A 16392-nucleotide genomic window follows, 5' to 3' on the forward strand; every position below is an offset into this window, starting at 1 on the left:
CTCATTCTCTCCATGTGACCAAACCATTTCAAAACACCCTCTTCTGCCCTCTCAACCACACTCTTTTTACCACCACACATCTTTCATTACTTACTCGATCAAACCACCTCACACCACATAGTGTGGTGAGATAATGAAATACATCTACCTACCTCATGATCATTTACCACTATCATAAAATTACTAGCCAAAATATATATACTCAATACAATATTCAGTTCTCCCTCACCTGTTCCTGAGCTGGTCACTGCTGGGTTGGTAGCACCAAAAGCTGATCCAAATGCTGTAAAATCAATAAGAAATACAAGAAAAAATGGAATAGTTAAAAATGGTGTATATAAGTAAAAGTTGCCTAGATGAGGTTCTAACAATTTACATTAATGAGTTTAAAGACTAATAAGCTTGTTAGCACATAAATCAATGCATAAGAGAAGTACACTTAAGAAGCTAAAGAGCTATCTCTGAGAGAACACTAGTAACAAAGCTTAAATTTTGCAAAATGTAGAATGAGTAAAGAATCCACTGGCAAAGATGGTGGAAAAGATGTGGCTTTTGCCAGAGTAAAGCTATAGGATAAGAGAGAAAGAAACATAGGAGAGAGAAATACAAAAAAACAATAAGCACCCTAGAAAATACTAGAGGACATCCAGATAATGTATCCAGATAACTCTGAATATTGTCTTGTGAATACTTGCTCTTCTGCATGATATATATTGAGATTCTTCGTGGTAGGTCTAAAGAATATATGGTGTGGGAAGTAAGCTGCAGGAAGCAGAGAAGTTTTTATCAGGGGTGTAAGGCATGTGTGCCAGTAGGAACAGAGGAGAGTGACTGGCTCACAATGAAGGTCAGTCTGCAGTAAGGGTGTTCAATGGCACCATGGATGTTTAATTTGTTCATGGTTGGGGTGGTGAGTAAGGTAAATGCAAGAACTTTGAACAAAGGGGTGAGTATGCAGTCTGTTGGGGTTAGGAGGCCTGGGAAGTGAGTCAGTTGTCAGTTATTGTTCGCTGATTACAAAGCACTTACAGCTGATATGAGAGAGAGAAACTGCAGAAGTTGATGACTGAGACTGGACGTGTGTGTGTGTGTAAGAAGAAAGCTGAGAGTAAATAAGAATAAAATCAAGGTAATTAGATTCAGCAGGATTGATGGACAAGTTAGTTGGGATGTAAGTTTGAATGGAGAAAAACTGGAGGAAGTGGAAGTGTTTTAGATATCTGGAAGTGGACTTGGCAGCAAATGGAATTAAGGAGGCAGAAGTGATTCAAGGAATGGGGGAGGGGTGAAGGTTCTGGGAGTGATGAAGAATGTCTGGAAAGAGTGAATGTTATCTCAGAAAGCAAAATTGGAAATTTTTGAAGCAATAGTAATTCCAGCAATATAATATGGTTGCAAGGCATGGGTTACAGGTTATAGACAGGCTCCTGCGGAGAAGGGTGGATGTGTTGGAAGTGATATGTTTGAGGACAGTACATGGTGTGAGGAGGCTTCACTGAGTAAGCAATGAAAGGGTAAGAGAGATGTGTGGTAACAAAAAGAGAGTGGCTGAGAGTGCAGAAATGGGTGTGTTCAAATGGTTTGGAGAGAATGAGTGAGTAAAGGTTGACAAAGAGGATATATGTGTCAAAAGTCAAGAAACAATGAGAAACAGAAGACCAAACTAGAAGAGGAAGGATGGAGTGAAAAAGATTTTGAGTGATTGGGGCCTGATCATGCAATTCACTCTTTTCCAAGAACGCCTTTCACCCTCTTGTACGTTAAGGCCCCGATCACTCAAAATCGTCACTCAATCCTTCCTCTTCCAGTCTGATCTCCTGTTTCTCTTTGTTCCCTGTTTGTCAACCTTTCCTTACTCACTCTCTCCATATGTCCACAACATTTCAACACACCCTCTTCTGCTCTCAACCACACTCTTTTCAGGGGATGGGGGAGAAAGAATACTTCCCGCATTTTCCCCGCGTCTCGTAGAAGGCTATTAAAAGAGGTGGGAATAGGGGCTTAAAACCCTTCCCTCCTTGTATTTCAATTTCTTAAAAGGGAAACATTCATTTTATCCATTTTTTTTTCTTTTTTTTCAAACTATTTGCCATTTCCCGCGTTAGCAAGGTAGCGTTAAGAACAGAGGACTGGGCCATTGAGGGAATATCCTCACCTGGCCCCCTTCTCTGTTCCCTCTTTTGGAAAATTAAAAAAAATTGAGAGGGGAGGATTTCCAGCCCCCCGCTCCCTCCCCTTTTAGTCGCCTTCTACGACACGCAGGGAATACTTTATTATACTTAATCGCCATCTGCCATGCTAGCAAGGTAGCGCAAGGAAACAGATGAAAGAATGGCGGAACCCACCCACATACACATGGATATACATATATGCCAACACATGCACATACATATACATACACAGACATATACATACATATATATACACATGTACATATTCATACTTACTGCCTTCATCCATTCCTGTCTCCACCCTGCCACAAATGAAATAGCAAACCCCCTTCCCTGCGCATGCATGCACGTGCACAGAGGGTAGTGCTGGGAAAAGACAAAAATGGCCACATTCGTTCACACTCAGTTTCTAGCTCTCATGTGTAATGCACTGAAACCATAGCTCCCTTTTCACATCCTGACCCCACGAAACTTTCCATGGTTTACCCCTAATCCTTCACATGCCCAAGCTCAATCCACTGACAGCACCTCGACCCTGGTATACCACATCATTACAATTCACTCTATTCCTTGCATGCCTTTCACCCTCCTGTATATTCAGGCCCTGATCGCTCAAAATCTTTTTCACTCCATCCTTCCACCTCCAATTTGGTCTCCCGCTTCTAACCATTCCCTACACCTCCGACATATACACCCTCTGTGTCAATCTTTCCTCACTCACTCTCTCCAAGTGACAAAACCATTTCAACGCATCCTCATCTGCTTTCTCAACCATACTCTTTTTATTACCACTATCTCTCTTACCCTTTCATTACTCACTCAATCAAACCACCTCACACCACATATTGTCCTCAAACATTATATTACCAACCCATCCACCCTCCTCAGCACAAACCAATCTATAGCCCATGCCTTGCAACCATACAACATTATTGGAACCACTATTCCTTTAAAGACATACCCATTTTTGCTCTCCAAGATAATGTTATCGCCTTCCACACATTCTTCAACGCTCTCAGAACCTTCGCCCCCTCCCCATGACTCACTTCCGCTTCCATGGTTCCATCCACTGCCAAATCCACTCCCACATATCTAAAACACTTCACTTCCTCCAGTTTTTCTCCATTCAAATTTACCTCCTAATTACCATGTCCCTCACTCAACCCTACTGAACCTAATAACCTTGCTTTTATTCACATTAATCTCAGCTTAGTTCTTTCACGAACTTTACCAAACTAAGTCACTAACTTCCGCAGTTACTCACCTGAATCAGCCACCAGCGCTGTATCATCAGCGAACAACAACCGATTCACTTCCCAAGCCCTTTCATCCACAACAGACTGCATACTTGCCCCTCTCTCCAAAACTCTTGCATTTACCTTCCTAACCACCCCATCCATACACGAATTAAACAACCATAGAAACATTATGCATCCCTGCCACAAACCAACATTCACTGGGAACCAATCAATTTCCTCTCTTCCTACTCGTACATATGCCTTACATCCTTGGTAAAAAACTTTTCACTGCTTCTAGCAACTTACCTCCCACATCATATACTGTTAATCTCTATCAACCCTATCACATGATTTCTCTAGATCCATAAATGCTACATACAAATCCATTTGTTTTGAAGCATCTCTACCAATCCTATCATATGTTTTCTCCATATCCATAAATGCTACATACACATCCATCTGTCTTTCTAAAAGTTTTTCGCATACATTCTTCAAAGCAAACAATTGATCCACACATCCTCTACCACTTCTGAAACCACACTGCTCTTCCCCAATCTGATGCTCTGTACATGCCTTCGCCCTCTCAATCAATACCCTCCCATATAATTTCCACGGGATACTCAACAAACTTATACCTCTGTAATTTAAACACTCACCTTTATCCCCTTTCCCTTTGTACAATGGCACTATGCATGCATTCCGCAAATCCTCAGGCACTTCACCATGAGCCATACATACAATGAATATCCTTACCAACAAATCAACAACACAGTCACCACCTTTTTTGATAAATTCCACAGCAATACCATCCAAACCATCCTCCCTCCCGGCTTTCATCTTCTACAAAGCTTTCACTACATCTTCTCTGTTCACCAAACCATTCTCCCTAACCCTCTCACTTTGCACACCACCTCGACCAAAACACCCTATATCTGCCACTCTATCATCTAACACATTCAACAAACCTTCAAAATATCACTCCATCTCCTTCTCACTTTATCACTATTTGTTATTACCCCCCCATTAGCCCCCTTCACCAATGTTCCCATTTTCGCTCTTATCTTATGCATTTTAGTTACCTCCTTCCAAAACATCATTTTATTCTCCCTAAAGTTTAATGATACTCTCTCACCCCAACTCTCACTTGCCCTCATTTTCACCTGTTACACCTTTCCCTTGACCTCCTGCCACTTTCTTTTATACATCTCCCAGTCACTAGCACTACTTCCCTAAAAAATCGTTCACACAATTCTCTCATCTCTTTCATTAACTATCTTACTTCATCTCACCACTCACTAACCTTCCTAATCTGCCCACCTCCCACCTTTCTCACGCCACAAGCATCGTTTGCACAAGCCATCACTGCTTCCCTAAATATATCCCATTCCTCCCCCATTCCCTTTACATCATTTGCTCTCACCTTTTTCCATTCAGTACTCAATCTCTCCTGGAACTTGCTTAAACAAGTCTTCTTTCCAAGCTCGCTCACTCTCACCACTCTCTTCACCCCAACATTTTTTGTTTTCTGAAAACCTCTACAAATTTTCACCTTTGCCTCCACAAGATAAGGATCAGACATCCCTCCAGTTGCCCCTCTCACACATAAACATCTAAAAGTCTCTCTATCACATGCCTATCAATTAACACGGAATCAAATAACTCTCTCTGGCCATCTCTCCTACTTACATACGAATACTTATATCTCTCTTATCAAACCAGGTATTCCCAATCAACAGTCCTTTTTCAGCACACAAATCTACAAGCTCTTCACTATTTCCATTTACAACACTGAACACCCCATGTACACCAATTATACCCTAGACTGCCACATTACTCATCTTCAAATCACCCATCACTATAACCAGGTCTCGTGCATCAAAGCTGCTAACACACTCACTCAGCTGCTCCCAAAACACTTGCCTCTCATGATCTTTCTTCTCATGACCTGGGGCATAGGCACTAATAATCATCCATCTCTCTTCATCCACTCTCAGTTTTACCCATATCAATCTAGAGTTTACTTTCTTACACTTTAACACATACTCCCATAACTCATGCTTCAAGAGTGGTGCTACTCCTTCCCCTGCTCTTGTCCTCTCACCAACCCCTGACTTTACTCCCAAGACATTCCCAAACCACTCTTTCCCTTTACCCTTGAGCTTCATTTCACTCAGAGCCAAAACATCCAGGTTCCTTTCCTCAAACACACTACCTATCTCTCATTTCTTCTTAACTTGGTTACATCCACACACATTCAGACACCCTAATCCGAGCCTTCATGGAGGATGAGCACTCCCCGAACGACTCCTTCTTCTGTTTCCCCTTTTAGAAAGATAAATACAAAGAGGAGAGGGCTTCTAGCCCCCCATTCCCACCCCCTTTAGTCACCTACAACACGAGGGAATACGTGGGGAGTATCCTTTCTCCCCTATATCCAGGGAAACATATGTTGGGGTGAAGAGAGTGGTGAGAGTAAGTGAGCTTGGAAAGGAGACTTGCATGAGGAAGTACCAGGAGAGATTGAGTGTAGAATGGAAAAAGGTGAGGACAAAGGATGTAAGGGGAGTGGGGAGGAATGGGATGTATTTAGGGAAGAAGTGCTGGCTTGCGCAAAAGATGCTTGTGGTATGAGAAGCATGGGAGGTGGGCAGATTAGAAAGGGTAGTGAGTGGTGGGATGAATAAGTAAGATGTGGCATTTGGACAATTTTTGCAAGGAAATAGTGCAAATGACTGGGAAATGTACAAAAGAAACAGGCTGGAGGTCAAGAGAAAGGTGCAAGAGGTGAAAAAGAGAGCAAATGAGAGTTGGGGGGAGAGAGTATCATTAAATTTTAGGGAGAATAAAAAGATATTTTGGAAGAAGGTAAATAAAATGTGTAAGACAAGAGAACAAATGGGAACATCGGTGAAGGAGGCTAATGGGGAGGTAATAACAAGTAGTGGTGATGTGAGAAGGAGACAGAGTGAGTATTTTGAAGGTTTGTTGAATGTGTTAGATGATAGAGTGGCATTTACAGGATGTTTTGGTTGAGGTGTTGCGCGAAGTGAGAGCGTTAGGGAGAATGATTTGGTGAACAGAGAAGAGGTAGTGAAAGCTTTGCGGAAGACGAAAGCCGGAAATGCTGTGGGTTTGGATCGTATTGCAGTGGTATTTATTAAAAAAGGGGGTGACTGTGTTTGCAAGGTAGTGCAAAGAAACAGATGAAAGAATGGCCCAACACACCCACATACACATGTATATACATAAACACCCACACAAGCACATGTACATACCTATACATTTCAACGTATACATACAGATACATACACAGACATATACATATATACACATGTACATAATCATACATGCTATCTTCATCCATTCCCGCCACTACCCCACCACACATGAAATGGCACCCCCCCTTCCCCCGCATGCGCGCAAGGTAGCACTAGGAAAAGACAACAAAGGCCACATTCATTCACATTCAGTCTCCAGCTGTGATGTATAATGCACCGAAACCACAGCTCCCTTTCCACATCCAGGCCCCACAAAACTTTCCATGGTTTACCCTAGACTCTTCACATGCCCTGGTTCAATCCATTGACAGCATGTCAACTACGGTATACCACATCGTTCAAATTCACTCTATTCCCTGCATGCTTTTCACCCTCCTGTATGTTCAGGCTCCGATCGCTCAAAATCTTTTTCACTCCATCCTTCCACCTCCAATTTGGTCTCCCACTTCTCGTTCCCTCTGACACATATATCCTCTTTGTCAATCTTTCCTAACTCATTCTCTCCATGTGACCAAACCATTTCAAGACACTCTCCTCTGCTCTCTCAACCACACTAATTTTATTACCCCACATCTCTCTTACCCTCTCATTATTCACTCGATCAAACCACCTCACACCACATATTGTCCTCAGACATCTCATTTCCAACACATCGACCCTCCTCCACACAACCCTATTTATCACCCATGCCTCACAACCATATGATATATGGCAGCAGTCATGTGTAATGCGCCGAAACCACAGCTCCCTTTCCACATCCAGGCCCCACAAAACTTTCCATGGTTTACCCTAGACTCTTCACATGCCCTGGTTCAATCCATTGACAGCATGTCGACCACAGTATACCACATCGTTCAAATTCACTCTATTCCCTGCACACCTTTCACCCTCCTGTATGTTCAGGCTCCGATCGCTCAAAATCTTTTTCACTCCATCCTTCCACCTCCAATTTGGTCTCCCACTTCTTGTTCCCTCCACCTCTGACAAATATATCCTCTTTGTCAATCTTTCCTAACTCATTCTCTCCATGTGACCAAACCATTTCAATACACCCTCCTCTGCTCTCTCAACCACACTAATTTTATTACCCCACATCTCTCTTACCCTCATTACTTACTCGATCAAACCACCTCACACCACATATTGTCCTCAAACATCTCATTTCCAACACATCGATCCTCCTCCACACAACCCTATTTATCGCCCATGCCTCACAACCATATAATATATGGTAGCAGTCATGTGTAATGCGCAGAAACCACAGCTCCCTTTCCACATCCAGGCCCCACAAAACTTTCCATGGTTTGCCCCAGACGCTTCAAATGCCCTGGTTCAATCCATTGACAGCACGTCAACGCCAGTATATCACATCATTTGAATTCACCCTACTCCTTGCATGCCTTTCACCCTCCTGTATGTTCGGGCCCCGATCAATCAAAATCTTTTTCACTCCATCCTTCCACCTCCAATTTGGTCTCCCACTTCTCTTTCCCTCCACCTCTGACATATATATCCTCTTTGTCAGTCTCCCCTCACTCATTCTCTTCATGAGACCAAACCATTTCAATACACCCTCTTCTGCTCTCTTAACCACACTCTTTTTATTACCAAGCATCTCTCTTACCCTTTCATAACTTACTCCATCAAACCACCTCACATCACATATTGTCCTCAAACATCTCATTTCCAACACATCCACCCTCCTCCACACAACCCTATCTATAGCCTATGCCTCAGAACCATAGAGCATGGTTGGAACCACTATTCCTTCAAACATACCCATTTTTGCTCTCCGAGATAACATTCTCACCTTCCACATAGTCTTCAATACTCCCAGAACCTTTGCCCCCCTCCCCCACCCTGTGACTCACTTCCACTTCCATGTTCCCATCTACTGCAAAATCCACCCCCACATATCTAAAACACTTCACCTCCTCAAGTTTTTCTTGATTCAAACTTACCTTCCAATTACCTTGTCCCTCAACCCTACTGAACCTAATAACCTTGCTCTTATTCACATTTACTCTCAACTTTTTTTCACAAACTTTACCAAACTCATTCACCAACATCTGTAGTTTCTCACCCAAATCAGCAACCAGAGCTGTAACATCAGCAAACAATAACTGGGAGCATTGAAGAATGCATGGAAGGCAAGAACATTATCTGGGAGAGCACATATGGGTATGTTTGACGGAATAGTGGTTCCAACCATGTTTCATGGTTGTAAGGCATGGGCTATAGATGAAGTTGTGCGGAGGAGGGTGGATGTGTTGGAAATTAAATGTTTAAGGACAATATGTGGTGTGAGGTGGTTTGATTAAGTAATGAAATGGTAGGAGAGATGTGCGGTAATAAAAAGAATGTGGTTGAGAGAGCAGAAGAGGGTGTGTTGAAATGTTATGGACACATGGAGAGAATGAGTGAGGAAAGATTAACAAAGAGGATATATGAGTTAGGGATGAAGGGAAGAAGGAGAAGCAAGAGACCAAATTGGAGGTGGAAAGATGGAGTGAAAAAGATTTCGAGCGATAGGGCCCTGAACATACAGGAGGGTGAAAGGCATGCATAGAATAGAGTGAATTGGAACAATGTGGTATTCAGGTGTCAATGGGCTGTCAGTGGATTGAACTAGGGCATGTGAAGCATCTGGGGTAAACCATGGAAAGGTCTATGGGGCCTGGATGTGGAAGGAGTGCATTACACATGACAGCTAGAGACTAAGTGCTGGAGGCGGAGGGGGGATGCTATTTTGTGTGGGGCGAGATGACAATGGGAATGGATGAGGACAGCAAGTATGAATATGTACATGTATATATGTGTATATGTCTGTGTATGTATAAGTATGTATACGATGAAATGTTATTTATTTATTTATATCTATTTTACTTTGTCACTGTCTCCCGCATTAGCGAGATAGCGCAAGAAAACAGATGAAAGAATGGCCCAACCCACCCACATACACATGTATATACATACATGTCCACACACGCAAACATACATACATATACATCTCAACGTATACATATATATACACACACAGACATATACATATATACACAGGTACATAATTCATACTGTCTGCCTTTATTCATTCCCATCGCCACCCCACCACACACAAAATAACAACCCCCTCCCCCCTCATGTGTACAAGGTAGCACTAGGAAAAGACAACAAAGGCCACATTTATTCACACTCAGTCTCTAGATGTCATGTAATAATGCACCGAAACCACAGCTCTCTTTCCACATCCAGGCCCCACAGAGCTTTCCATGGTTTACCCCAGACGCTTCACATGCCCTGGTTCAATCCATTGGCAGCACGTCGACCCCAGTATACCACATCGTTCCAATTCACTCTATTCCTTGCACACCTTTCACCCTCCTGCATGTTCAGGCCCCAATCACTCAAAATCTTTTTAACTCCATCTTTCCACCTCCAATTTGGTCTCCCACTTCTCCTTGTTCCCTCCACCTCTGACACATATATCCTCTTGGTCAATCTTTCCTCAGTCATTCTCTCCATGGGGGATGGGGGAAAAAGAATACTTCCCACGCATACTAAAGGGGATGGGAGCAGGGGGCTGGAAACTCTCCCCTCCTTGTATTTTCAACTTTCTAAAAGGAGAAACAATGAAATTTATATGTATGTATATGTGCAAGTGTGGGCATTTATGTATATACAAGTGTATGTGGGTGTCATGTATAATGCAACGAAACCACAGCTCCCTTTCCACATCCAGGCCCCACAAAACTTTCCATGGTTTACCCCAGACAGCTTCACATGCCCTGGTACAATCCACTGACAGCACGTCGACCCCAGTATACCACATCATTCCAATTAACTCTATTCCTTGCACGCCTTTCACCCTCCTGTACGTTTAGGCCCCAATTGCTAAAAATCTTTTTCACTCCATCCTTGCACCTCTCAAGTTGGTCTCCCACTTCCCCTAGTTCCCTCCACCTCTGACACATATATCCTCTTTGTCAATCTTTCCTCACGCATTCTCTCCATGTCACCAAACTATATCAATACATCCTCTTCTGCTCTCCCAACCACACTCTTTTTACAACCACACATCTCTCTTACTCTTTCATTACTTACTCGATCAAACCACCTCACACCACATGTCCCCAAACATCTCATTTCCAACACATCCACCCTCCTCCAAACAACACTATTTACAGCCCATGCCTCATAACCATATAACTTTGTTGGAACCACTATTCCTTCAAACATACCCATTATTGCTCTCCGAGATAACGTTCTCGCCTTCCACACATTCTTCAATGCTCCCAGAACCTTCACCCCCTCCCCCATCCTGTGACTCACTTCCACTTCCATGTTTCCCATCTACTGCAAAATCCACCCCCACATATCTAAAACACTTCACCTCCTCAAGTTTTTCTTGATTCAAACTTACCTTCCAATTACCTTGTCCCTCAACCCTACTGAACCTAATAACCTTGCTCTTATTCACATTTACTCTCAACTTTTTTTCACAAACTTTACCAAACTCATTCACCAACATCTGTAGTTTCTCACCCAAATCAGCAACCAGAGCTGTAAACCATCAGCAAACAATAACTGGGAGCATTGAAAGAATGCATGGAAGGCAAGAACATTATCTGGGAGAGCACATATGGGTATGTTTGACGGAATAGTGGTTCCAACAATGCTATGTGGTTGCGAGGTGTGGGCTATAGATAGAGTTGTGCAGAGGAGGGGGATGTGTTGGAAATTAAATGTTTAAGGACAATATGTGGTGTGAGGTGGTTTGATCGAGTAAGTAATGAAAGGGTAAGAGAGATTCGTGGTAATAAAAAGAATGTGGTTGAGAGAGCAGAAGAGGGTGTGTTGAAATGTTATGGACACATGGAGAGAATGAGTGAGGAAAGATTAACAAAGAGGATATATGTGTCAGAGTTGGAGGGAATGAGAAGTGGGAGACCAAATTGGAGGTGGAAAGATGGAGTGAAAAAGATTTTGAGCGATTGGGGCCTGAACATGCATGAGGGTGAAAGGCGTGAAAGGAATAGGGTAAATTGGAACGATGTGGTATACCAGGTCGACATGCTGTCAATGGATTGAACCAGGGCATGTAAAGCATCTGGGGTAAACCAATGAAAGTTTTGTGGGGCCTGGATGTGGAAAGAGAGCTGTAATTTTGGTGCATTATACATGACAGCTAGAGACTGAGTGTGAATGAATGTGGCCTTTGTTGTCTTTTCCTAGCATTACCTCCTGCGTATGTGGGGGGTTGTCATTTCATGTGTGGAGGGGTGGCGACGGGAATGAATAAAGTCAGCAAGTACGAATTATGTACATGTGTATATATGTATATGTCTGTGTATGTATGTATATGTGCAAGTGTGGGCATTTATGTATATACAAGTGTATGTGGGTGTCATGTATAATGCAACGAAACCACAGCTCCCTTCCACATCCAGGCCCCACAGAGCTTTCCATGGTTTACCCTAGACTCTTCACATGCCTGGTTCAATCCATTGGCAGCACGTCGACCCCAGTATACCACATCGTTCAAATTCACTCTATTCCCTGCACACCTTTCACCCTCCTGTATGTTCAGGCTCCGATCGCTCAAAATCTTTTTCACTCCATCCTTCCACCTCCAATTTGGTCTCCCACTTCTTGTTCCCTCCACCTCTGACAAATATATCCTCTTTGTCAATCTTTCCTAACTCATTCTCTCCATGGGGGATGGGGGAAAAAGAATACTTCCCACGCATACTAAAGGGGATGGGAGCAGGGGGCTGGAAACTCTCCCTCCTTGTATTTCAACTTTCTAAAAGGAGAAACAATGAAATTTATATGTATGTATATGTTGAAATGTATAGGAATGTATATGTGCAAGTGTGGGCATTTATGTATATACAAGTGTATGTGGGTGTCATGTATAATGCAACGAAACCACAGCTCCCTTTCCACATCCAGCCCCACAAAACTTTCCATGGTTTACCCCAGACGCTTCACATGCCCTGGTTCAATCCATTGGCAGCACGTCGACCCCAGTATACCACATCGTTCAAATTCACTCTATTCCCTGCACACCTTTCACCCTCCTGTATGTTCAGGCTCCGATCGCTCAAAATCTTTTTCACTCCATCCTTGCACCTCTCAAGTTGGTCTCCCACTTCTTGTTCCCTCCACCTCTGACACATATATCCTCTTTGTCAATCTTTCCTAACTCATTCTCTCCATGTGACCAAACCATTTCAAGACACTCTCCTCTGCTCTCTCAACCACACTAATTTTATTACCCCACATCTCTCTTACCCTCATTACTTACTCGATCAAACCACCTCACACCACATATTGTCCTCAGACATCTCATTTCCAACACATCGATCCTCCTCCACACAACCCTATTTATCACCCATGCCTCACAACCATATGATATATGGCAGCAGTCATGTGTAATGCGCAGAAACCACAGCTCCCTTTCCACATCCAGGCCCCACAAAACTTTCCATGGTTTACCCTAGACTCTTCACATGCCTGGTTCAATCCATTGACAGCATGTCGACCACAGTATACCACATCGTTCAAATTCACTCTATTCCCTGCACACCTTTCACCCTCCTGTATGTTCAGGCTCCGATCGCTCAAAATCTTTTTCACTCCATCCTTGCACCTCTCAAGTTGGTCTCCCACTTCTCGTTCCCTCTGACACATATATCCTCTTTGTCAATCTTTCCTAACTCATTCTCTCCATGTGACCAAACCATTTCAATACACCCTCCTCTGCTCTCTCAACCACACTAATTTTATTACCCCACATCTCTCTTACTCTTTCATTACTTACTCGATCAAACCACCTCACACCACATGTCCCCAAACATCTCATTTCCAACACATCGACCCTCCTCCACACAACCCTATTTATCACCCATGCCTCACAACCATATGATATATGGCAGCAGTCATGTGTAATGCGCAGAAACCACAGCTCCCTTTCCACATCCAGGCCCCACAAAACTTTCCATGGTTTACCCTAGACTCTTCACATGCCCTGGTACAATCCACTGACAGCACGTCGACCCCAGTATACCACATCGTTCAAATTCACTCTATTCCCTGCACACCTTTCACCCTCCTGTATGTTCAGGCTCCGATCGCTCAAAATCTTTTTCACTCCATCCTTCCACCTCCAATTTGGTCTCCCACTTCCCCTAGTTCCCTCCACCTCTGACACATATATCCTCTTTGTCAGTCTCCCCTCACTCATTCTCTTCATGAGACCAAACCATTTCAAGACACTCTCCTCTGCTCTCTCAACCACACTAATTTTATTACCCCACATCTCTCTTACCCTCATTACTTACTCGATCAAACCACCTCACACCACATATTGTCCTCAAACATCTCATTTCCAACACATCGACCCTCCTCCACACAACCCTATTTATCACCCATGCCTCACAACCATATGATATATGGCAGCAGTCATGTGTAATGCGCAGAAACCACAGCTCCCTTTCCACATCCAGCCCCACAAAACTTTCCATGGTTTACCCTAGACTCTTCACATGCCTGGTTCAATCCATTGGCAGCACGTCGACCCCAGTATACCACATCGTTCAAATTCACTCTATTCCCTGCACACCTTTCACCCTCCTGTATGTTCAGGCTCCGATCGCTCAAAATCTTTTTCACTCCATCCTTCCACCTCCAATTTGGTCTCCCACTTCTTGTTCCCTCCACCTCTGACACATATATCCTCTTTGTCAATCTTTCCTAACTCATTCTCTCCATGTGACCAAACCATTTCAATACACCCTCCTCTGCTCTCTCAACCACACTAATTTTATTACCCCACATCTCTCTTACCCTCATTACTTACTCGATCAAACCACCTCACACCACATATTGTCCTCAGACATCTCATTTCCAACACATCGACCCTCCTCCACACAACCCTATTTATCACCCATGCCTCACAACCATATGATATATGGCAGCAGTCATGTGTAATGCGCAGAAACCACAGCTCCCTTCCACATCCAGGCCCCACAAAACTTTCCATGGTTTACCCCAGACGCTTCACATGCCCTGGTTCAATCCATTGACAGCACGTCAACGCCAGTATATCACATCATTTGAATTCACCCTACTCCTTGCATGCCTTTCACCCTCCTGTATGTTCAGGCTCCGATCGCTCAAAATCTTTTTCACTCCATCCTTCCACCTCCAATTTGGTCTCCCACTTCTTGTTCCCTCCACCTCTGACACATATATCCTCTTTGTCAATCTTTCCTCAGTCATTCTCTCCATGGGGGATGGGGGAAAAAGAATACTTCCCACGCATACTAAAGGGGATGGGAGCAGGGGGCTGGAAACTCTCCCTCCTTGTATTTCAACTTTCTAAAAGGAGAAACAATGAAATTTATATGTATGTATATGTTGAAATGTATAGGAATGTATATGTGCAAGCGTGGACGTGTATGTATATACATGTGTACGTGGGTGGGTTGGGTCACTCTTTCGTTTGTTTCCTTGCACTACCTCGCTAACATGGGAGACAGCAAAAAAGTATAATAAAATATAAAAATGTGTGTGTGTATATGAGTGGATAAGCTATCCTTCACCTGTTTCACAGAGCTACCTTGCTGACACAAGAAACCCTGATTAAGTATAGAAAATAAAAATATATACTATTCTTTATTATACATAATCTCTGTTTCCCATGTCAGCGAGGTAGCACCAGGAAACAGAAGAAGAATGGTCTATCCACTCACAAACATATATAAATATATGGTAGCAGTCATGTGTAATGCGCAGAAACCACAGCTCCCTTTCCACATCCAGGCCCCACAGAGCTTTCCATGGTTTACCCTAGACTCTTCACATGCCTGGTTCAATCCATTGGCAGCACGTCGACCCCAGTATACCACATCATTCCAATTAACTCTATTCCTTGCACACCTTTCACCCTCCTGTATGTTCAGGCTCCGATCGCTCAAAATCTTTTTCACTCCATCCTTGCACCTCTCAAGTTGGTCTCCCACTTCTTGTTCCCTCCACCTCTGACATATATATCCTCTTTGTCAATCTTTCCTAACTCATTCTCTCCATGGGGGATGGGGGAAAAAGAATACTTCCCACGCATACTAAAGGGGATGGGAGCAGGGGGCTGGAAACTCTCCCTCCTTGTATTTCAACTTTCTAAAAGGAGAAACAATGAAATTTATATGTATGTATATGTTGAAATGTATAGGAATGTATATGTGCAAGTGTGGGCATTTATGTATATACAAGTGTATGTGGGTGTCATGTATAATGCAACGAAACCACAGCTCCCTTTCCACATCCAGGCCCCACAAAACTTTCCATGGTTTACCCTAGACTCTTCACATGCCTGGTTCAATCCATTGACAGCACGTCAACGCCAGTATATCACATCATTTGAATTCACCCTACTCCTTGCATGCCTTTCACCCTCCTGTATGTTCAGGCTCCGATCGCTCAAAATCTTTTTCACTCCATCCTTGCACCTCTCAAGTTGGTCTCCCACTTCTTGTTCCCTCCACCTCTGACAAATATATCCTCTTTGTCAATCTTTCCTAACTCATTCTCTCCATGTGACCAAACCATTTCAATACACCCTCCTCTGCTCTCTCAACCACACTAATTTTATTACCCCACATCTCTCTTACCCTCATTACTTACTCGATCAAACCACCTCAC

At 43.3% G+C, this 16392-nt stretch overlaps 1 protein-coding gene across 13 annotated transcripts in view; it reads right to left on the reverse strand.

The window, feature by feature from the left end:
* The window catches only part of Nup54 (nuclear pore complex protein Nup54), a 222087-nt gene that overhangs the window by 106353 nt on the left and 99342 nt on the right, over positions 1–16392 (reverse strand). For all 13 annotated transcript variants that reach the window (XM_071695765.1, XM_071695763.1, XM_071695759.1 and 10 more), the window contains one exon: positions 230–283. In XM_071695765.1, the coding sequence (XP_071551866.1) occupies positions 230–283 (54 nt within the window). The remainder of the gene's footprint in view (positions 1–229; positions 284–16392) is intronic.

This window comes from Panulirus ornatus, chromosome 58 (assembly GCF_036320965.1).
Source record: "Panulirus ornatus isolate Po-2019 chromosome 58, ASM3632096v1, whole genome shotgun sequence".
NCBI classification, from domain to species: domain Eukaryota; kingdom Metazoa; phylum Arthropoda; class Malacostraca; order Decapoda; family Palinuridae; genus Panulirus; species Panulirus ornatus.